Below are 23,082 nucleotides of genomic sequence, written 5' to 3'. Positions count from 1 at the left end.
CATCCCACTATTGTGACAGAACATATGGGGATATTTTCTGAGGCAGCTGTAGAATGCCAAGAAATAGCACCATAAGGATAGCCTACAGAATGAATGTGGACTTGTCCGTTTGTTTTGGGACAGAATCATGCTGAGAAAAGTGAAATGATACCATAAACTCTAGAACATGCACAGACAACAGCCAGATACCACCATGGTTGAAAATACCAGTGCAAAGGCTGGTTGTGTACTTAACATTCAAAGATGAGTACAATCATGGAGTCATAGAAAGGCTTGGGTTGGAAGGCACCTCAGAGATCAACTCATTCCAACTCCCCTGATCTTTGGGGTTTGTTCCAACCCAAGCCTTTCTATGATTCTATGCTTCTGTGATAAAAAGGCTCTGCTCTAGTTTTAGGTCTGCCATATTTGTCTGAATGACCAAATCAAATTACCCTTTTGGGGCTCCAGCCACCAGCCCACACATGGGTGTGACTGAACTTTCTACCTTCAATCTGTTAGGAGATGTCCTTCATTATTCTTTAAAAAACACTTGGATATCCTTTTTCTGAAGTCAGTATGGAAGTGATACAAATTCATGGTTTTGTACTTTTGGTAACTATAAGCATTAAACTAATTAACTGGCTGAATTCTTTCCAGTTACCAATTGCAAAAACCTATCATTCACTAACAAGAAAAGACAGCGAGCCCTGCCATGGCCTGCTGTTTCAGTCTGAATGCAAAAAAAATGTGGCCCAACACTTCCCTTTCTCCAGGTAAACAATTTCCCAGGAGTCTGTTAATATCTTTAGGAAACACAGAAATGTTTTCATACCTCATTCCTGTAATGGATGAGGTATGAAATAGGAGTCATGATGAGTGAGAGTCCTGGAGGTTGTTCGGCTTGTCACAATATATAATGCCTCTGTGAAAGCACTGCATTACCTTAGCTGCACCACCTTTGCACAGCACAGCTAATAAAGCACAGCTGCCAAGAGCAGAGTTCAGAAGCCCCACCTATATTTTAACACTTTCCCTGGGAGCTTTTTAAATAGTTTGTGCTGACAAGACTACAAGTATCATCTGATAATGCAAACTGAAGGCAAACCAGATCTCTCAGATGAGAGTCAGGTGTGCACTGTGCAATTGCAGGTTAATTGTCAGAATAGTCACCACACAAAAACAAATTGATAGGAAAAGCTCTTTTAAAGAACAAGCTATGAAGCTCATGCACACACACAAACAGAAAACCCTGAAGAAAATTCAGTCTGGCAAGGGGCATCTACTTAAGGTCTGGTTGATACTGGAGGCAGCAGAATCACAGCTTCCACCTTGAAGGAAAGAGAAAGCCACTAGAAAAACCCCACCTTGACTAAAAAGAACCCTCCTAAAATAAAATGCTATGTAACCATTAATAATGACACCTCTGTATAAATCGGTCTATCAAGAGGAGCGTGTGCTGGGGTGTCTGAGATGAAAGGGTCCAGTAGACCTGGAGCAGCATTAACGTGGGGATGAAGTGATTAGTCAGCAGGCTGACAGCTGTGCTAGGAGCCTGGTGCCAGATTCCAGTGTCTGCTTTCCACTGCTGCCAAGTGTTTGCTTGTCGCTCCAGATAAATGGAGCATCAGCAGTGTTTTATTTGACCTGCTCACAAGAAAAATAAAGCAACTCTGACTTCCTTGGTGTGTTTGTCATTGACCTTGCATCAGCTGAATATGAGCAGAGAGAATCCCTGGTGCAGGAAAGTTAACTCTTTAGCAGAAGAGGAGTGATAGGATCTTTTTACCTTGGTAGTTTAATTAGTCTCTTAATGGCTCAAAGTACAGTGACTTGAAAAGAAGAAACGACAGGCATAGTCTATGTGTCCTATATTGTCCTTGGAACATGGCCTTGGACCAATGGTCTGGAGAATGATGAACAGCTTTGAGAATAGTCCATGAACAGCACCCTTCTGCCTCCACTGTGAAATCAGGAAGCAATCTCTATAGAGATGTTTTTGAGGGGGAGGGAGGGTGGTCCAGAAATAAATTGGAACTGGATGAAGTTGTTGAGAAGATTCAGTAATAGACCACTGCATTTGATTTCCCCCTGAGACCAGGGGCAATGGCTTTTGTGTGTTTTCCTTCATATGTACCCCAGAACTTTTTTTTGTTTTCCCCCTGTAATTTTGGCCATATTAGGAACTTTCTATCTGAGATCCATCTGTTGTCTGGTTAAGGCCAGTTTGTGCCCTCTGGAGATTTCTACCTCTCTTGATGAACTAGAAAGAATCTAAGATCCTAATGACTGCTTAAACTGTGTGCTTGGTATGCCCAGCACCTTGTGTATTGTAAACTGTATGGGAAGCAAGGGAGATTTAGATCTCTTCATAATTTTCCTTCCAGGGCTCGGTAACCTCTCTCCACCTGTCTTAAGGACTGGGGTTGGTAACCAATATGAAGACCTATATCAACTCCCAAGTCAGTACTCCACTATTTCATTAGACCACTATCAAAAGCTGATCCCCTGTCAGATTCAATTAAATCAGTACCACCTGTCTCAGGAACAGATCCTCCACAGACATTTTGAAGGTGATTCCAGCAGCCTGGTTTGCTTCAACCCGCCAAGAGTGTTAGAAAAATAAAGGTAATTAAGTGCTGGAACAGATCATCAGTGAAGAAACGAAACACAAGCCATGGTAGTTTCAGAAACTAGGCAAAGGAGCAATGCAAAATATTTTGTAGAGTGACATTAACCCACCATTCTCAGTATGTCTCATCAGGAGCTTTTGGTACAGTCTCACTGGATATTAGCCTGGGTGTTGCTCTTTTTGTCTTATTTATTTCCTAAAACATGAAGTATAAGTGTACTTCTATCCAAGAGAACAGCAATTTCTGCTTGTGAGTGACAACTTCATCAAGCCTTGGAAGAAAACCACAGCAGTGCAGACTAGAAAATCCTCATCTGCACTGGCCTACCATCACCTTATTTCAGAATTACTGTTAACATAACTCATTTTGTGGCTGGCCATCAAAACAAACAGCCTTTCGTAGTCTTCAGACACAGATACCTTGCTTCAGCACAGCAGTCTTTTGCCTCAGACAGCAGAGCCCTGGGTATGGTTCTGCCTTGCAAGACCTCTCGCTAAGCTCAGAGAGTCCAAATACAGATGAACTTGAGCAGATAAAATTACTAACTACCATAATGGCTGTCCAAATGGGTGCAATAAATTTCAGCATGAGACAAACTCTCTCAGGTTTTACTGACTCTTAATGTTGCTGCTGCCAGCTTTAGTGTTACTCTTTGACTCAAGCCATATTCTGTTGTCTCCCAAAGGTCTTTTTGGCCCGTCAGCTCTAATCAATATGCTGCCTTGAGAAGGAGCTTGTTTTAAGTAGGTTTCCTCACCATAAAGAACCATATAAAGAAAATTTGACTTCTAGTCCTTGTCAGCATATATCACTCCCTATGCAGAGCAGCATTTAGATGGTCTGTTATTTGAATTCAAGTGCTCTCCTTTATATGTTTCAAGAAATGACAAATGCCTGGAAAAAATGCATAGTTGTTCTACAGAAGACATTAGGCAGACTTAGGAATGGCAAGCAGAACAGCTAATAAAGCCCAGAATTGTAGCAGAGAGGATGTTAAAAGCTAATTAGTTTGAGATTATTTGAAGACTTATAAAAGGGTCTTCTGTTTTCCTTTCTGATGGAGGCATAGCCTGTTTTCCATCGTCATCCAAAAATACTTTAATATATTTTTAGAAAGGGTTGCCCAGGATATGCTGTTTACCTGTTATTGACATGTTAGATGGAAGTAAAGATTGTTTAAAATGAATTTTCAGCTGTTGAATATTTGCCTGTGATGCAGCCTTAGGTTTTCAGGGGTCTCAGCCACTGGGAAAAAAATTGATCTCATTTTGCCCAGATTCTTGACGCCATATTCTGGTTTAGTAATATTGTACTTTACAGCTTGGATAAGAGTACCCAGAAGTGCTCCTGAACAGCAGGTCTGACTAGTGAGGGTGTCAGGATCTGACCCACTGTAATCCAGCAAACACAGTGTGCAGATACTTGAATGATTTTGGAGCAGAGAGCAGTATCTATGAATAACCTTTGCTGTGTCTTCCTCAGGTATAATGTGGTCTGTGAAAAAGTATGAAGTATGATATGCACAAATATAAATGTTACAAAAAATTATATAAATTGCCCTTTACAATTCAAAGGAAAAATCAAAAGTGACTTGCATCATTTTGTTAGATGTTATCCATAGAAAGTAAACTTGAGATTTGCCATGCACACAGAGATGATGAGGGGACGTAGACATAAATTTCAAAGTAAATATAATTTTATTTGCTTTAATTATCTAGAATATGGTACCAGTGTGTCTGGACTCAGTGGTTCCACAGCTGCAACCTCCTGCAGGATGTTATCAATCCTTTATTTCTGTGAAATCTGCTACCAACTACTACGAAAAACACTAGATCTGTATGACATTTTAATTAAAAAAAAAAAAATTGGTCTTATACCATGCTGTGTCCTGATGTAGTTAAACATATATCTTCCAATATACCTTTCAATCCATATCTCACATGTTTTGCTGTTCATTAACCACTATGCATCTTTTTAGGTTTCTACGAATTTACAGTTTCACTAAAGTATGCAGAAGTGCCTTTGCCTATTCTTCAATGCATCTTTTGCTCTCCCTGCCTCTCCCAGTGGGACAGGAAGGAAATGCACACATGATAGTGGGGAGAGAGCACAGGGACAGGGAGAAATATTGCTGGTTGGTGCTGCTTCCCCCTCCCAGTGGCACAACAAGCTCTTGCTGTGTTCTTCCTCTCTCTGCCCGCAGGCCAATAGTCCCTTTCTGGCTGGCACCTGTCTTACTGCAGTGTCTCAAACATGCCTCTGCCTGCCCGAGCTCCTGCATGCTCTAGGATGTGCTGTGTCAAGTGGTGAGCCTCTTCAGAGCAGGAATGTGCGTTTAGCAGTGTGATCCAGCGTGGAGACTGTTAAAGGTGTAGGAGTCAACATGTGTTGCTGCTGGGAGTTCAGTGCCCAGCTGTGAGGATATACATTCAGTGCTTCTTTAAAAGGGTATCACATCACCTGCCTGCAGCTGGGAAACAGCTGGGGGAAAGTTGGAGAGTCTGCACAAGAGCTTTGCTGAGATGAGATGCAGATTTCCAGGAGAGTATGATTTTCCATAGTCAGTACAGCAAGAAAGTAACTCTCAGGGATTTTTTTTACCACCCCTACATGACCCTGAATGCTGCTGGGCAAGCTTCAGCCTGGGGAGAAAGATCAAGTGCTGGGTCTTTGCCATTAGCTTAGGCACTAGGGGAGAAAGCTAGATGACTTTGTTGATAACTACTAGCTTGAAGACCCCAGCAGGCCTTCAGACAGTTTTATTAATCATAAAAGTCATTAAAAATGGCCAATTCCTCAGGGGCAAAGTAAAAACAAAACCTTGGAAGAATGAATCAGAGCAGGCATCTCCCATTCCTAAGAGCACTCTGTTCAACAGTCTGTGCTGGAAACTGAAAGGGAATATTTAGGACTGATACTCCCAAGCAATATAATCTAATGCTTTCTCAGGAAAGGGGCAAGCTTCCTTAAGGACTTAGATTGCAACAAAGAAAAATATTGATGGACTTTGTGTACCGCTGGGAGGCAATGAACTCTCAGTCAGTTGACTCAGAGGTTTGCATGTCACATCCAGAATCAGCAAGATAGTTTTCCTCTTTGCCTTTCCACTTAGCCTTTCCTCTTCTACTTTTTTGCCTTCCCCTTGACTCCCCCTGGATCCATATCTGGGCTCTGCAGTGTGGAAGAGACATGGAGACCAGCAAAGTGCAATGAGGATGATTAAGGGATTGGAACTTCTTTCACATGAGGAGGCTGAGATTATTGGGAGGGATAAATACCTGATAGGAGGAAGTGAAGAAGACAGAGCCAGGCTCTGTCACAGTGGTGACCAGTGACAGGACAAGAAGCAAAGAACACAAATTGAAATACAGGAAGTTCCATTTAAATACAATTTTTCTTTTTTTTTTTTTTTTTTTTGCTGTGGGGATGGTCAAACTCTTGAACAGGTTGCACAGAGGCTGTGGAGTCTCCATCCTATGAGATATTCAAGACCCAGCTGTCGCTCTGAGCAATTGTTTTAGCTGATCCTGCTGTGAGTGGGGGTTGGACTGGATGATCCCCAGAGATGTCTTCTGGCCTCAGTCAGTCTGTGACCCTGTTGGGACTAGCTCAAGTACCACAAACTATAGTGCTAACTAATGTGATAATGTGATAACTATGTGGACAGTTAATGGTTCCTGAGGTCCATCTGGCCATGAGTATCCCCCTGTTTTGTGTTTAAAGCTCACTCAGATGAGTCCTAAGTCACTGCCCCAACTTGACTGAAATGTAGACTTGGCCTCAGGCACCAAAACTACAGCTGAAAAGTGTCAGCTGCATGTCACGTGTTGGCAGCTTTACCCACTAGTCCATCCTTTTGCAGGCTACTCCATGCTTGTCAGAGTAAAATGGACTCAGGGGGTGTTTATTAGGTTCATTTGCTGCATTTGGTGTGTTTTACAGCAGGTGGAATGTGCAACAGCAGCAGCCACAGGCTGGAAAACCTCCCTCTCCTTCAAACATTTCTGGATCTGTTTCTGAATGTGATCAGCAGTGTCTGAGGTAGCCCATCAGGTTATGATTTATTTATTGAGCTGTATTTTACAGCATCTCTCTTATTTAAAACTGTGGTGTTAGGAGACTGCTTTATATTTTTTTGGGAGTATCTCTCAAGTGCAGTTGTCTAGCATCACTGCCCAGAGCAGCTGCTGACAATACCAGCGCACTGACAACTGCAAAATCCCCTTTCTGAAATCAGGAGTAGAAAAGATCGTCATGAAATAATGGACTAATGTGGCCATTCTATCTATGCTGCTCATAAATTACATTTTGAACCTGGCAATTGCAGGGTAATTAGGAAGAGAGTAGCTTTCCTGCAGGAACATATATTTCCTATTCTGCTTCCCTGACACACTCCAGTTTAATTTTTCCTTTGTTCACTCAGCTCAGAGAATGGCAATTACCAGAGGTGATAGCCTAGTGGCAATTTTTGAATTATGAAGAGACTTAGCACAGAAATGAGGGGGAAAAAAAAGGACAGGTATCACTAGTAATTAAAATAATTTTGAATTAAAGGGACTATTTCAATAATTGCTTTTGTCCTATACTTGTTACCACATAACCTATCGTTATGAATAACTAATACAGTGAAATAACACCACTGTGGAGAATGAGCTAAAAAAGACAGCTTTCCTTAACATGTTACTTCATTAGTGAGAGATAAGTAATGTTTGGGTAGACATTTTGAAATGGTAGGTGATGCCACAGCTCTGATCACTAACAGCCATGCAATTTTTAAGCCCTCCTTCCCCTTTTGGCCCTGACAGAGAGGCACAGGAAACAGAGCAGGAATTCCCATCTTGAGTAGTCAGAAGAAGGTTTCGCATTATTAAAACAGATGATTTCCTTCATCTAAAAGCCTCTGAGGAGCATAAATTACAAACAACATCAAAGCAAGTGAAAAGTTTTAGAGCAGACTGTCAAAGAGACTGCTGGGGTTTCCTTGGTAGATTTCCATTTTTAAGGAGCCTCAGCAATTTGCTTTCTTTCTCAAAACAATTCCATATGTCTGTGGATTATTTACAGTTGTTTTGATTTTTGTTGTCAAGGGTTTTAAAGAAACAATATCACAATTACTTAACATGGGGAACCAAAGTTAGACAGACAGTCCCTGCAGTAAGAAATTACTGGGATGATCTCATAGACTAAAACTTTGCAGACTTCTCTGCACCCTCTAGGGCTAGACTAGATACAAAGAAAAGCAGTATAGACAACTGGAAAATAACTGTAAGTCTGATGCTGTACAAATACAGACACTAATTATTCATGTTGCCATCACTGATTTTACAGAATGGCTGGATTTTACCAGTGTGGCACAGGACTAAGGGCTGCAAGATACGTTGGCCCAGACTTGAAGTAAAACTGAGAAAACTTTGTTTAATGATTATTGGAATTCATCTGATGAAAAGCACAAAGGCCAGCTGTGGTCTTAGATTAAAAGTCACCAGGGCAAGCTGTGAACTGATTCGTATTAGCTTCCTAACTTAGGGTAAAGAAGTGATTATTATTAGAAAAGGCATGGAGACACAATGTGCTGATGAGGTTATTAGCTTGTCCTGAGGAGGTGGCACCTGCTGAGTGTAGTTTTTAAGTGCTTTCACTGCAGGGAAAGGTTGTCATTACTTGCTGGGACACACACCATGCAGGAGGCTGGTGTGTCACACCTCAGCCTGTAGTTCCTGCCTGCAAGCCCATGGGTATACTCAGCAGTGATCTGCATCCAGGAAACCAGGTTCCATCTGTGCAGTGAAGTAAGCAGGAAAAAGGATGCATCTATGAGAAGCATTGCCACCTCTTGGGATCACCAAGCAGGAGATATCAGTAGTAAGGTCTGTCATTATTCTGGCCAAAGCTTCTGCTGTTTAGTGCTGGCAGCCAGCAACCATGTGAAATAAAGATCCTTAGGAAGAAAGGGCAAGGCCAAACACTTTCTTTTCCTTTAAGGGAAGGATCCCTCTTTATTTCACATATGCTTGCATGCATAGCTGTTTGGCAAAAAAGGGAAAAATGTGAAAAGGTCCATATTAATTGCTTGCTGGTCTAGCAGCAAATGCCAGATTCTTAAATCCATCATTTACTGCTGGTGAAATATTCCAAAAGTTATTCATAATTCTTATCTAGTAATTATGCAAGAAGTATTTTCATAAATGTTACATCAATTATTTAAAAGCTGCAAGAGCATGTGATTTTCAGAGTGACCTCTGACTTGAGTTTGATGGCCAGGAGAGAATAAGAGCAGAAGAATAATCATACATGATAACTCTATGACATGAGAAAGAAATTCTACACTCAATGCTTTGTGTTGACTTGAACATTTGTGAGGAGCTTGGTTGAAACTTGAACTGGCTTATCTTCAGCATTTCCTGATGCAAAACTAACTGGATATAGTTCCATCTCATGTCAAGCTTATAATATAAAGCTGTTTACCTTCTGCATTGAATGTGTCTGTTTGAAAACTCAGTGCTCTGATTCATTGGTTCAGGTCTTGATTGTGACCTTGATTTGATGACTATGTTGTCCACCGTTAATCAGTGTGTTGTGGTTCTGCTAATATGGTGATGTGTTTTACATTTGTTTGCTTATTTTTAGTATACAGGGCTGGCTTATTTGTTTCAATTGTAACATGAGTCACATCAACTGAAGATGTATGTAACTTAAACAACATAATTCCCATGCATGTGGCCCTGCAATCAAATAAATAACTCCACCCCTGACAAGATGAAATGAAGATTAAAACAAAGATATTAAAGTATGTCTCAGGAAGAAATTAAGAAAATCTCAAGGTTGCACTACTGCCTTTAACAAGCTCTTCACCAGGTGCAAGACAAACCTCTCTGGCAATCACTTCCGAACTAAGCAAACCCTCTTTACATCTTAGCTTTGGACACATATGTTGGTAATTTTAGAATCATCATGGCCATGTGAGTTGGGTGTCACTTCTGAAAAAAAAAAAAGTGCAACTTTTGGGGGTAATTATTTTTTTCAGCACAAGTGGAGAAAGTGTATTTGAACACCCCAAATATTCACAGAAGCTAAGCTCTGACTCAATCAAACTGCAGCCAATGACAACCTGAAAACAGTATCAGAAAATCTATTACTTCATGTATGGTATGGCCTTAAAAAAAAGTTGTGCAGAATTTCATAACAGAGGCTCACCTTTTCTCCTTCCAGATTTTACCTTCCTTCCATGATGTCCCTTTCTACACTGGCCAGACTACCCACGTTTCACCTCTTCTTCATCCTTGCAGCTCTTGATTAACGAGAGGAGTGACTGGCAGGTGCATACAGTTACCGAGTTTGTGGTTGCCAGTCCTTTCCAGCTAACCTCCCAGTTCAGCAGATGAACACTGGTGCATGATATTGCTGTGGAGCTTGACTCCAAAGCAGACAAGGAGTGCATTGTGAGACTCTAGTATGTTTTCTCCATTCGGGGCAGTGGGAATTAATTTGCCATACATTCCCTCATTTAATCAGAGTGTTTTCATAGTTTGTTGTAATATATTTAAAAGGCTCGTGTGGTAAATGACTGACATTTACCACAATTTACTGCTGCTCCATAGTGATACCAGACTTTTGGTTATGAAAACATCCATGATAATTTGGGTAGGGAAACTGTCATAATTCCCAGCCTAACAAATCTGTGAGACCTTACAAAGACAGAGGACAGCAACATACAGTGGACAATGACAGAAATTTGTCATGGCTCTTGTTAAATGGCTAATGTTGCATTTTGACCAAATGGAAGAAAAATTATGCAATACATTTTTTAGAAAATAATGTGGTGTTGGCTCAGATTAGGTAACTACATCAAATGCTGAGGCACCCATCTGCTTCCACAATGCCCTTTGTCTGCACACATAAAGAACATGCATAGGGATAACTCAAGGCTCTAGGAGAGGGGCAGATGTGCTTGCAACACAAGGGAAAACTCCTGGATAATCAGGTGTCAACCTGGTGCTTTTCATCAACATTTAATCCCTTACAATCATTTAGGAAATATGTATATTTATACTATACTCATAAGACACCAGCAATCTGAGGTTAAAATTTGATTGCACTTGATAAGCACATAACATGCAAATACAGAAAATGGTGTGAAAAGAGAAGTTGAAACAGAGGTACATTTGAACCAGTACATCTCTATCAATTAGAAAGTGATAATCTCAAAGGAGTGTTGAGATTTTGCTGTCTTCTCAGACTGTTCTCTGAGTTTGCACAAATGACTTTGCAGTTGTTGCTTTCCACTTCAGCTTTCACAGAGAGATGTGCTGTGCTGTGAATCCCTCTAGCAGAAGGAGAAGAAGGGAAACTGAGGGTGATCTGGGTGAGCTGGAGAAGCCCAAAAGTAGGTTCTTCTCAGAACTCTACCTTTCAACGTCATTATTTCAAAAATGTAGGCTACAGTTTTCATGTCGGAATACCAACACTCCTATATTTCTATACACTGTAGGTCTTCCCACAAGTCCTGTGGGAGGTGTTTTCACTAGGGATGTTTGCACCAAAAAGTTTCAAACTGGAAAAATGAGTGTGCTTCTTATTAGATTCAGCAGACTGGGAATCTGCCAGGCTTTTACAAAACTGCTCATTTTCTGAGTCTTAGCTCTTTCACCACTTTTTTTTCTTTTTCTTTTTCTGGTTTTTTTTAATTGAGCACAGGACAAGCTCTATCTTATTAAGTGAAAACAATAGAGTGAGAAATTGGAAATTGCCAGGAAGCCTGGGAAAGACCGATATTCAGCTGAGATTTCATTCCATGTTTTCCTGTTGACCTCATAGGCTCTCGACACAAGAGCTCTGAGTGCATTAAAGAAAGGCCATAGTCTCATTTGGTCCTGTGAACATTGGCAATATGTTATGGGGACAATATACAAGCTTGAAAGGGAAAAACCGCAGCAATGTCCTCATGCCCTGGAGGTTTTGTCTGGTGCAATGCTGTTTAACCAGAGTACTGTGAGGTTTTAAATGGCCAGATGAGATTTATAGTAGGTCATGACCAGATCTCTTTTCAGGGCAAAGTTTGAAAAGTCCATTTGTCTCAAAATTTTAAAAAAGAGTCTGTTAGTTCTCCAAGGTTTTTCCTCTTCCTTCAGGCAACTATTTTTGCCTGGCCAGAGTTCCTAAACCCTCCCCAAGAGCCTTTTTAATGTGGGAATTATTGTCCTAGTGTTTGCTATCAAAGAAATAATACTGAAGATACAAACCCCACTCTAACTCCACATGGCCAGTATCAAGCTTATTAAGTTTTAGAAGAAGGGACATCATGACCTTAAAAGAAGTGGCTTCAGGAAATCAGTCTTTGAGGGCATTATAAGCAGGGAAGAGTGATGGTTACTGTGGGGAGTTGAATGCCAAAGACTTAAGGCACAGACAGAACCCCCCATGTCCAGCTGATGGCGTGGCCACCCCACTGTGGCTGCAGGTGAGAGCAGCCCTGGCTGGGTGGGTGGCAGTGCCAGCTCCCACTGCTGCCCAGCTGGGCTGTGTCCCACCATGTCTCAGCCAGAGGAGGATGCTGGTGTCTCTGGGGCTGCAAAACAAGGCAACAGGCTGGCCCTCCCTACAGCTGTTTCTCCATTGTCCCCCTCCAATGATGGCACCCACATCAGCCTTTCAGAAGGGGGTGATGATTGGGTACCCTGCACTGGACTTCACTCATGACACTGCAGACCAGAAGGGCTTGGCTTCTGAGACTGGGGCAGCTGGAGGAGACTGGTAGGAGATGGGGGTGCCAGGAAGGGTTCCAGGTACCCCTGTGGGGTCAGGGTGGTTTTGATGGATGGGGAAAGGGCAGCCTGGGCAAGAGACACAGCAAGGGTCCATGATGTGCTGACACAGAGGCTTTGGGACAAGGTCCCTTTGGGGAACTTAGAGAGCCAAAGTCATGGAGATCTGAGGCCATGTAGGGGGACATGCATGTGATAGAGGCTGCATGTCTGATTTTCCTCTTTTCCCTCTGAAGAATATGTAGGAAGGAAGAAAAGGAAGTTGGGAATGGCAAGCGAAGTCCTTTAGGGCTGCTGGGAATCAGGGTCTAGCTGCCTCCTAACCAGTGCCTTCCCCGCCAGCAGGCGTCACCTTCCTGAGCATGAAATGATACAAACCTCCCTGTGTATGCATGACACCAGGGCCACAGCAGGTCCTCAAAAAAGCATATTAAAATGTCTTAAAGGATCATTGTAACACAAGAAATTAACTTGGCAGGTCTCTATGACTTTTCGAGGGGGGATTTTTACCTGTTAAATCAGAATCACTGGATTCTCTAACCTCATGCCCCTGTTTTTGTCAGTTTTTTATTTTTATTTGAAAAACTGTTCATTTATAACAGTTATGTTTGATTGTACCAGTAAATAATAAGTGAGAGCTATTTGTGAATTATTTGGCTGCTAAATTTCCACAGAGAAGGGCCTATTCTCTTCTGTGTGAATGTGTGGGTGAGAGGCAGTGCCTCAGCATGAAAAAGAGTTCTGCGCCTGAGTCAAGAGTGAAAAAACCTTTTAAAATCTTGATAGCAATCTCACACAGAAGATAAAATGCTATGCAAAGTAAATTTCATTAGATATAAAATATCTACCTTTAAAATAAACAACTTTCTTTTTGGCTAAAATGATGGAAGATTGCAGACCATATTAAAGATATTATGTATCATGTTTAAATCATCCCCCGTGGAAAAATACTTAATTTAATTTTAGTAATTTCTATTTATTTTTGCCTTTCAAAATGATATAATTTTCAGGTTATAAAAATGTAATTTCTGAATTTAGACTTTTTAAACCCAGTTTCAATCCAGGCCTAATTTTACTCCTAAATTAAAAACCCATTAGAGCCCACAGTCATAATATGATCTGGCCCCTCTCTGATTGAAAAAAGGGCAGCCTACTATAAATACAGTCCTTGAGAGAAAGAAGGTCTTCCATTTGGAGAAGGAATTTGAAATTTCATGCCATTCCGGTTTGGAACAAAGCTCTCCAATTCTGAATTTACCCATGAAACAGAACCTCAAAAGAAAGCAATAATAATGAAAAATAAAGCAGAGAGTGTTTGGACTGATAATTTGTAAAGAAAATGTCACCAGATAGACTCCCTGGAAATGTTGAGTGAGAAAAAAAAACCTACTTGTAACTTTAGAAAATGAGCCATTTGAGATTTTTGGGTCTCAGTTTACATCAAAAAATCTCCAGTGGTTCCAGAGCCTGAATAATTTCCCTGCTCATCAGGCTGCCAGTGAGGGTGTTGGGGGAGTTAGTAGTGCCCTACTGGACTGCTGCTGTACCTTCACACCAGCATATGTGAAATACCTAAGTGGGAAAAAGCTGTTCCATCCTTAGAGCTTTGTTTAATTTCATAAATGCTTCAGCTTTTCTTTGGGAGAAAACCCAGGCTGTTCAAAGATCACACATTTCCTTTCACTGAAATGCAAGAAACCTAGAACAGTATGAACCATTCCTCACTGGTGGAATGAGTCCAATAATTTTCCAAGAGCAGAGGAAAAGATAAAATTTTTCCTGCAACTTACATCAAAATTGAGACAGTCATGAAAAAAAAGAAGGAGACATCTGGATGGGGCTGCACTGGGGAGCAAAGTATCTCAGATCACGACAATGATCTCCTTGCAGGAGATTTCAGGCCTGATTCAGCCACAACTAATCCCCATGGAAAAATCACAGGATACCTCATTCTTTGTATGTAGGATTCTTTGTACAAACTCATCCTATTTTTTTGCCTGCAGAGAAACTGGACACATTTCTGCACCTGTGTAGCATCACCCTTCAGAGGACAAAGGGACAGACAAAGTACAGACTGTGTGTTGTCCCCACTGGGGCCTCATGAAGAGACTGTCCTGAGGAATCCCTTGCCCACCCTGGGCACAAGCATCTCTTTTTCATGGGACTGGCCTCCTGCAGAGCCTGGCTGCTCACCTCTGAGCAAGCCAGTCTCCCCTTTCCCTTTTGCCTCCATTGTTGCAAGGGTCAGAACACAAGCAAGAGCAATGAGAAAACGCTCTTGAACCTAAAATTAAAAAATACAGAGGACAGAAGGCAGATAGCCCTACCAGTGACAAAGGCAAACACAGAAGTTTAGCTGAGATTCCTAAACCACCTTTGCAGGAAGGCAGGAAAAACCGACTGGAGCAAGCATATCCTCATCCATGGGAGTTGATGCCAGGAAACCCTGTTGTGCCTGGCTGATTACTGAACGATTAAAGCTTGAAGGGGGGATCTCCTTCCATCTGCTGCATGGAATGCTGCCTCACTCAAAGGGAACTGTGATTTCTCCTTTGCATTGCTGCACCTGCTCTGGAGACTCCCTGAGATACAGCTAGGATGCGAATCATAAACACACAGGGGTCAAAAGTCCCAAACTCGTGCCATGTAACTGGACCAGGCTGAGGTGTTGCTGCTTACTATGAACTTTCAGATTTTCTTAAAATAAGGTGGTAATGAAAGTGGTGATTTGTGTGAACAGCATGGCCGCCAGTTTCCTGCTCTTGATGCTGTGTAAACCTGATCTCTCTTTCATCAGACTGCCAGGAAATAGACACAAATGTATTTATAACATTTCACTTTCTGCAGCATAGCACTAAAAATAGCACAATATGTCACTCCTAGTATAGGGCTCCCTGTTCTTTCATCCCACTGCTGAAGTAAGAAAGGCATACTGTTATCAACTGACTGTCCTTCTACCTCTTCCAATAAAGCAACTTTTAGCTACCAGAATTACTGTCAGGGTTAAAATGCCTTTTGTTTTACAACAGGTTCATTGCCTAGGGGGACTTTTATTGCCCAAAGGGAGCATAATGTTCAAATCTCATTGCCACATCATAAGTAATATCAATAATAAGGAAAACAGAATTCATTAACAAACTCACTGCCCATAGCTATGCACTCTTGATATATGGAAGTGGTGTTCAGAGCATTGGTTCCACAATACTTTAAGTCAGTGCTCCTTTGATCCACACTTATGAAGATGGACAGACAGGTTAGACAAGATTATGCCTCCAAGGGTCATAAAAATGTAGAAGTTTGCCAACTGCAAAGTTATTTTTCAAAGAAAATTACGTGCACAATTTAACTGGATGGCTGCACATGCCTTCCAGGTTTTATATTGTTAATGTTTTTTTCCTCTTGGATTGTTACTGTTTCTCCTACTCTCACACTTTTTATTTTTTGCCTCAAAAACATGCATTGAAAAAACACTCTCACACTTCTTGTCCTATGTGATTTATTCCAAAGAAATTAAATTACATTTTTATAAGCCTGTGTTACCACAAATGATAGCTGAAGATTTGCTGAAAAAATTAATTCCTGATCTGTTGCCGTGAAGCGTCCTCGCTAGCACTGCACTGACTCCGTCTTTCAAAACCAGATGGAAGCAGTCCAACAGTATGATTAACTTCTTAGTCCCTGCAATTTCCTATTGCTCTACTTGCCCTAGATTTCAGGATTGACCTCCTGCTTCACTGCAAAATGCACAGTTGCTCAGTTTGATAAATCACATGAATACTTTTTTGATCACAGTTATCTACTATTTACTACATACCCAGTGAGGTTAATCATATGCTGAGGCACTTCATATGCTGCACACATATACACTCTTCTTCCCAATAGCACTTTGCATATTCTTCATGCTGCCAGCCAGCAATGGGACCTGTTTTCTCTGTACTAATATATGAAAGACCTCAGACCTACACTTTGCCTTTCTCCCTTCCACATTCGTGTTGTAATTATCCTCACACTCTTTCTTAAAAGACCAAAGAAGTCAAAGAAAATATGTGAGGAATTATTAGTCAGACCTTTCTTCTAGGACATAGATAGTTTTCAAAATGCAGATGTTTCTGGCAACTAGAACTGATTTTCTTCCCCCAGATATCTTTGTGGAGTAAATGCACAAGGTTGCCCATAGGGAGGTGGGAAATGTTTGGCTGTCATGATAGCAAAACACTATCACTTCCTTGAAGGAAAAAGTACATCTTAACTTTTCTTTTTCTTTCTTTAAACATCAAAGGAATTCCAGTATTTCTAGAGCTCAAAATTGTTACAGTTCCCTGGGACAACTGTGCTTCAGTTTCTCACACAACAATACATCCACATCATGTCTTTCGTGTTACAGTAAATACCAGCAATAGTCAAGGTATGAGAAAACATCCAGCAGCAAACAGGAGAATGCTACAGGTCTTGCTCACAAATTAAATAAAGGGAAATGGAGTCCCAGTTTTACAGAGATACCTATTCCTTTTCACTCCAAGCCATCTACACAGGCTCTTCTTCTAAAGCCCCTTTTCACTAATTCACAACATTCTCCAGTACTGGAAAAAGTATCCTATATACAAGATATATCATTTCTCTTCCACATTCATGTTCTTTAACTAGCAGGACTGAGAAACTCTAGACCATTCCAAGGAGCAGCTGCCTTTTGCTACCCTGTACTGGGGAGGAGGGCTGCAACTGTGAGACACCACCATTTCCAAACAGCCAAGCTTTCATGTAAGACACAAATGATAAATCCATATATTCTCTCTCAGAGGGATTCTCTTTTTCCTCTCAAAGATAATCCAGAAAGTTTAAGCAATGTGCTGACACTGTGAGAGCTGCATGTCTGCTTCTGTGGCAGTGAGCACTGTGCATGTATGCTCTTCTCCAGCCAACCTTTTTGACTCCTGTGGAGCCTGTGATCTCAGTTCCATCATTCTCTGCTGGGACCCAGAGCAGCTGTCCCAAGCCAAGGCTTCCCCTTGCCTGTCACTGATTGCACAATGCTGTCACATGAAGCCTTTGGCCAGCCAGTTAGCTGAGTCACTCACTGATAAGCTGACCATGTAGCTTCTCACGTGGAGAACTCTCACAGTGAATAAGGAAGATGGTGTTATCAAAAGCATCAGTCCAACACAAATATTAAGTATGTGAGTGACATGAAGCACATGAGTATTTTTGCTAGCTGCCACAGGACTATTTACTTTCTTCAGGGTATCACAAGTTTAACTGGTTTGCATAATCACAGCTCAGGCAGATACTTGATAACAAGAAAACTTTGTCTCCTTCCACAAAAAGTTTTAAGGCTGCTTGGACAGCTGCCTTGCCTGCCTTAAGTGATCTATTAAAAGTCTAAATTGCCACTTATTGTTACTTTAATATTTTACAGGCAGTGCCTCCCCAGGCCTCCTAACACAAATAGAGTATCTCAATATGGCTTTATCTGAAGAAGAAGAAGAGCTGTGCTACACATCCTGCTGGACTAATCATCAATTCTGTGCTGCTTACAATATCAGGGAAAGGGACTGGGTTGTCCCAGGTCAACCTTTTTGACTTTTCTTGCACCTGAGTGCTAAATGCATGCATGCAGCCATGAGAGGCAGTGCAGCAGCAACTCTGCTTGCAAATGTCTCTCCCCACACATGTGAGGCTCCATTGCTTCTCAGCTCCCCAAACACTTCAACTCTCCAGTGGAGAAGGGGGAAAATTTGTTTGCTCTTCAGGATCCTGAGTGCTACTGGCCAGTCCCATTAGGGTAAACCAGCTCTGGGACAGTCTGCATTTGGGTGTCCTAACCCTGATCAGACATGGATGGGTGAGTCATGGTTACATGGAAGTGCAAAGCACTATCCCTTCTGCCCACACTGAAGGTCAGACAGGCTGTGTTGCTCACCAGCCATCATGAATGGGGCTTGTCTCCACTGCCAAATGGATATTAGTAGTGAGACGCCTACTCTGTCAGCAGCACAAGGTGGTAAATCTAAAAGGTTTATCATAGCCCGTGCCTCACTGCTCAGGTCTGGATGACACATATGTGTCACCCAGGCGCTGAGTGTAAGCTATTGAGCTGGGACTCTTTACAGGGCTTATCAGCTGGGAATGGCAGGCCTGCCAGCACAGCCATGTGGCTGCTGGGATGAGTGGGTTCAGCTCTGTCTGTACCTCACATGCCTGCACTGAGATTTGTATGGGGAGAGATGGGGGGTTTTGCCTGCATCCTCCAGGAGAAGTACACAGAAAGGAGAGCAGGCTGTGGCTATGTAGTCAGCATGTCTCCCAAGTACCACGCAAGCACTCAGCAAAGGACCTGTCTTACCCTTGTTACAATCAGAGAGGAAATTCAGCAGTGGTACAACACTTTCCTCTAAGTGTTCAAAACTCTTCAGCAGACCCACTTGGCCCACACTCCAGCACAGAGAAATAAAAGCAGCCAGGGGAATAAAAGTGCCCTAGGACCACTGTAAATCTTTACTTCATGGAAAATCTTATCTTGCACATGAATATGAGCTGTGAGTAAATTTAATGTGTGGATTAAGTACTGTATGGTCTCCCTCATGGAGGGCTTTTCAGCCTAAAAAGAACAAAAGAATAATAATGAGTGTTGTGTTTGAGTATGATTGCAAACAGCTGTAATTTACAGCTGGACATTCTCCATTGCAAATGTATCCAGCAAGCAAGTGCTTCTGGGTTAGTGGAACAGACTGCAAAAAAAATTAGCTTTTAACTTCAGCCTTAAGGTCAGAGTTCTGGAACCATGGGAGTCAATAATAAAATCTATTTAGCTCAGTGGGATTAAGCAGGTTTAAGACCTGGCTTAACCACACTGCTTACTGTTAAATAACAACAGAACACACTGAATATTTTAGTTACAGGCATTTTTCTTCATTTGAAAGCTATTCAGGTAGTGGATATGGGAGTCAGACAATTGAAAATATGCCAGCACTATACCATTAAGGTATACTAGTTAAGTTCTTGCTCTTCTCTGTCCCAGAAACTGAGTGATCTGTATAGTTAGGCCACTTCATTGAAGAGCACAATAAAATTAAAACCAAGCTGTGCTGAATAAACACCGAGGGCTTTTCATGAGAGAATGAGAAGATAATGGGGCCAGTGCATCTTTGCTGACAAAATAGTCAGTGCATGTGCAGAGCAACCTGTCTTCTGGAAGCAGAAAAGCTGTTTTCAGTCAAGCTTCTGGGTCACTAATCTTTGTGTTTGCACATAAATCTGCTGGGGGTTACTGTGTCATTCTGAAAACAGGACTAAGTGTGATACACTACAGAAATCAATGGCTAGGTTTAAAAACTCTCTATTTTTTGTTTGGGTTTTTTTTCTCCTCTTTTAGTTTAGCTAACTGTTACCTCTTTAATAGAACCTGAAAGCAAGAACTGCAACAGGAGCTGCTGGAAAAAAAAAATATATATAAAAGGGCAAAATTACTGAAAGCTTTATAGTAAGCTGCCATCTCCCTTGGTGCTGGGAAGTGCTGGTGTGTGACTGGGAGCTCTTAGTTGCTACTGGGACACAACTAATGAGCAGCAGTATCATAGGCATCCTTGCTCTAGCCAAGAAAAGACAGAAACTGCTGTCACAGTGTGGGATTTTGGCTTCCTGCCCTCCTGTTTGCTCGCTGCAGTGAGGTCATGGGTGGCAGGGAGGCAAACCCCAGGGTGCACCCCCAGCCTTCCCAACACCCCCTTCAGAAGCAGGGGCAGGACAGTACCCTGGCAGCCAAATGTTTGCAGAGCAGGTTGGAAAGCTGTAGTCCCTGAGTGTGCTTTTAGGGGCAGACAGGAAAATACTTTATCAAAAATACTAAATCTGAGGTGTGAGGGTTAACACTGAGGCCCTTCTGCCCTGCAGATGAGGGCAGCCTGCACCCTGCTCCCTCACCACCTTTGACAAGGTAGGGAACATCTATCCATCACCACCACTTTTCTTTCCAGGGGAGACAGAAATCAAACTGTGGGATTTGGGGCTTGTTAATTACCTCCAGGGGCACTCCTGCAGGAATGTTCCTCATTCAGCCTGGGGGAGGATGCTGTGAAAAAAATCCCCATGTTTCCTTTGGTCACGGTATTGTCCCCGCCAAGTGCAAAATCTGCTTTGCCTAGGGGGTGAACTTGCACACCTCCAGGGAAAGGGGCATAATGCTGACTCCAGCTCCACTTTCTTTCTGCATTCATTCCAGTTACAGCAAATACTTCTGTGCCGTATAACCGTGCCAGCAATTTCATCCACATCCCATCCATTTCACTCAGGATTTTTTTTTCCTTAAAGGGGGGCAAAAAATTCTAAACAAAACAGTGTTTGTAAACTTGGGGAGGGAAGGTTGATAATTTTGGCGGTCTTAGCCTGTGAGCAGAGAGAAATGTTATTCATCCATGCACAACATATAATTCAGCCTAAGTGACAGGCTCTGCTCTGGAGAAATCCTGGCCTGAGCTGGCTTCCAGAGTCAATTACCGCTTATTCCCAGGGAGGCGGGGGGCTGGGGGCCAGACGGAGCAGAGGGGGCTGCCAACAAGGCATGGGGAAATTTACTCTGTGTCAGCCTGCATGACACAGTACCTCATTTGTGGAAAAATGTAAATCTGCTAGTTCTTTTTCACAGGCACTAAAATGTACAGTGTCTCCTCCCCCTTCCCTACCCTCTTTCCCCAAACTGGAAAAGAAATCAGGACTGTCTTAGAAAGCTACCTTATATTTCAATCAATCCTCTTTCATAAAAGTCATTTAAGGTAAATACCTGTGCAGACCTACAGCCCAACTATAACATTTACTATGGCCCAAATCCTGAATTCCTCACTCAGACAAGTTTCCCATTGAAGTTAATGGATTTTTGCTTGAAAAACAGCTGAGTAAAACCTGAACATTAAGGATTTGGTCCCCTGCTTATCTGCCTGGAGCACTGCTGCAGTTCCAGAAGAAGTGCAAAAATTAATTAAATTCCTCTGAACTATCAATCCTTTAAAACTTAAGGGGCAAAAAAGGACATTGTTTTTGTGCATAAAACATACAGAGAATCTCATCAAAAGAAGAGTGATTCCCAGGGAAAGGATTTGGAAAAAGTCAAAAGAGAACATCTCGGAATAAATGAAGTACTTATTGCTGAGAAATGAGCTCAGATATATCTCAGCAAACTCTAAAGCTCAGAATTTACTGCATCATTCATGCCTTCTCCAGTAAGTTTCTTATCTCTCGTTTGGTATCACAACAAGGGATTCTGCATACTCTGTATGAAATACAACAAGACTGTGATTTTTGCAGTAATAAACTCTACACATGCATGACAAATCCAAGCATGCAAAATGTTTAACATCCCAGTTCACAGATACTTTGGGGACAAAATCCGATTATGAGTTATATGCCACAATAAATAGGGCTCAACGTTTCATAAAGCAATTTATAGTTCATAAAAATGACAAAATGTACCTGTCAGATAGAACGCGGAGAGCAGATCTCTGTGCTGCCTGCTGGAAGAAAGGGCAGAGATGTTTATTTTATATTCTGACTTGAAAATTACGAGCACAATCAACACTTTAAAAAATGCGTTACACACATTTTTGTCACATGTCCAAAATGTTAAAGTACGAGCAAAGTAGCAGAGAGTCTATAGTCAAATGGACATTCCAGCCTAGTAAATGTAAGAACACTTTGTTTAAAATGCCAAAACCCAGAAGACTGTCAAAGCACTGCACGGTATTTGAGGTCTGAACTACTCTATTTAGACAATTTTTTCTGTAGGTCCCCTGAAAACTTGCCAGAGCTTGGTTTTCTGCTTTCCCCTCTCACTGCTTCCGCACTCCCACTCCTTCTCCTTTACCATTAGTCTCCTCCCATTCTTCCACAGAAACAAACATCACATATTTGGTTCCTTTTGCAATGAATTATAAATTTTGCAAAGCTTGCCAGAGCTGCTGCAGACTTTTCATGAACACCACCATGTTAATCTGCTGGCAACGTTTGCCTGCATGGCACAGGATTGACCTTTTGCTGGTTTGCTGTTTAGTTTTTGCCTAGTACAACTCTTTGGATGGGGTGGGGAAGCATGGTTCTTTTTCTTGTGTTAACTAGCAGGTCTGGGAATAGAAATTGCAGCCTCTCAAGTTTAACAGGTCTCCCAAGCCTATCCCTGAGCTAGTTTGCCCACTTTACTATTATTATTTTTCCCCCTCCTTCAATCACTTCAAGTGGTGTGATTCATGGCTTTGGCAGTAACCAGCTGCTAAGCAAAGATGAAATCCATAATGTTTTGAAAATCTGCCTTAAAGCCTCCATTCCAATTGGACCTGCCCAGAGTGTCCTATCCCCAGCTGCACCTGTCCAGGCTGTGCCTCACATGGCACAGAGGGACACAGAGCTAAGCAGTACAGAGAGTCAAGGGGAAGGATATAAAGCATTTATTTTCTCATTACAGTTACCCGTAAATATGTTTTGAAACTGCTCTTCCTGGCTTATCAGCCTGCTGGGGGCTGCATCCCTATTTCCAAACAAGCTGGATGACTTACAGGCATCCTGCTCAGTACCAGAGAGCATGCAGATAACCCTTCTGGCTTGGCAAAATGCTGCTGACAAATTGCAATGGAAAGCTTGATAAAACATGACTTGTGGTTGCAGTTACATTGTATTTCACAGCAAGGTGTCAAAAGATTCCCCCAATGGATCCCTGAAGATCTGACAGG

The 23,082-nt window shown here is 41.9% G+C and overlaps 1 protein-coding gene across 1 annotated transcript in view; it reads right to left on the bottom strand.

The window, feature by feature from the left end:
- AFF3 (ALF transcription elongation factor 3) overlaps window positions 1-23,082 on the bottom strand; it is a 320,158-nt gene that overhangs the window by 55,669 nt on the left and 241,407 nt on the right. Inside the window, exon 9 of the mRNA XM_085054866.1 lies at window positions 21,833-21,873. Within this exon, the coding sequence (XP_084910992.1) occupies window positions 21,833-21,873 (41 nt within the window). The remainder of the gene's footprint in view (window positions 1-21,832; window positions 21,874-23,082) is intronic.

Source organism: Lichenostomus cassidix, chromosome 1 (assembly GCF_008360975.1).
Source record: "Lichenostomus cassidix isolate B80296 chromosome 1, HeHo_3.0, whole genome shotgun sequence".
Taxonomy (NCBI): domain Eukaryota; kingdom Metazoa; phylum Chordata; class Aves; order Passeriformes; family Meliphagidae; genus Lichenostomus; species Lichenostomus cassidix.
The sequence above is the reverse complement of the archived record's forward strand: the minus strand, read 5'-3'. Positions and strand labels throughout refer to the sequence as shown.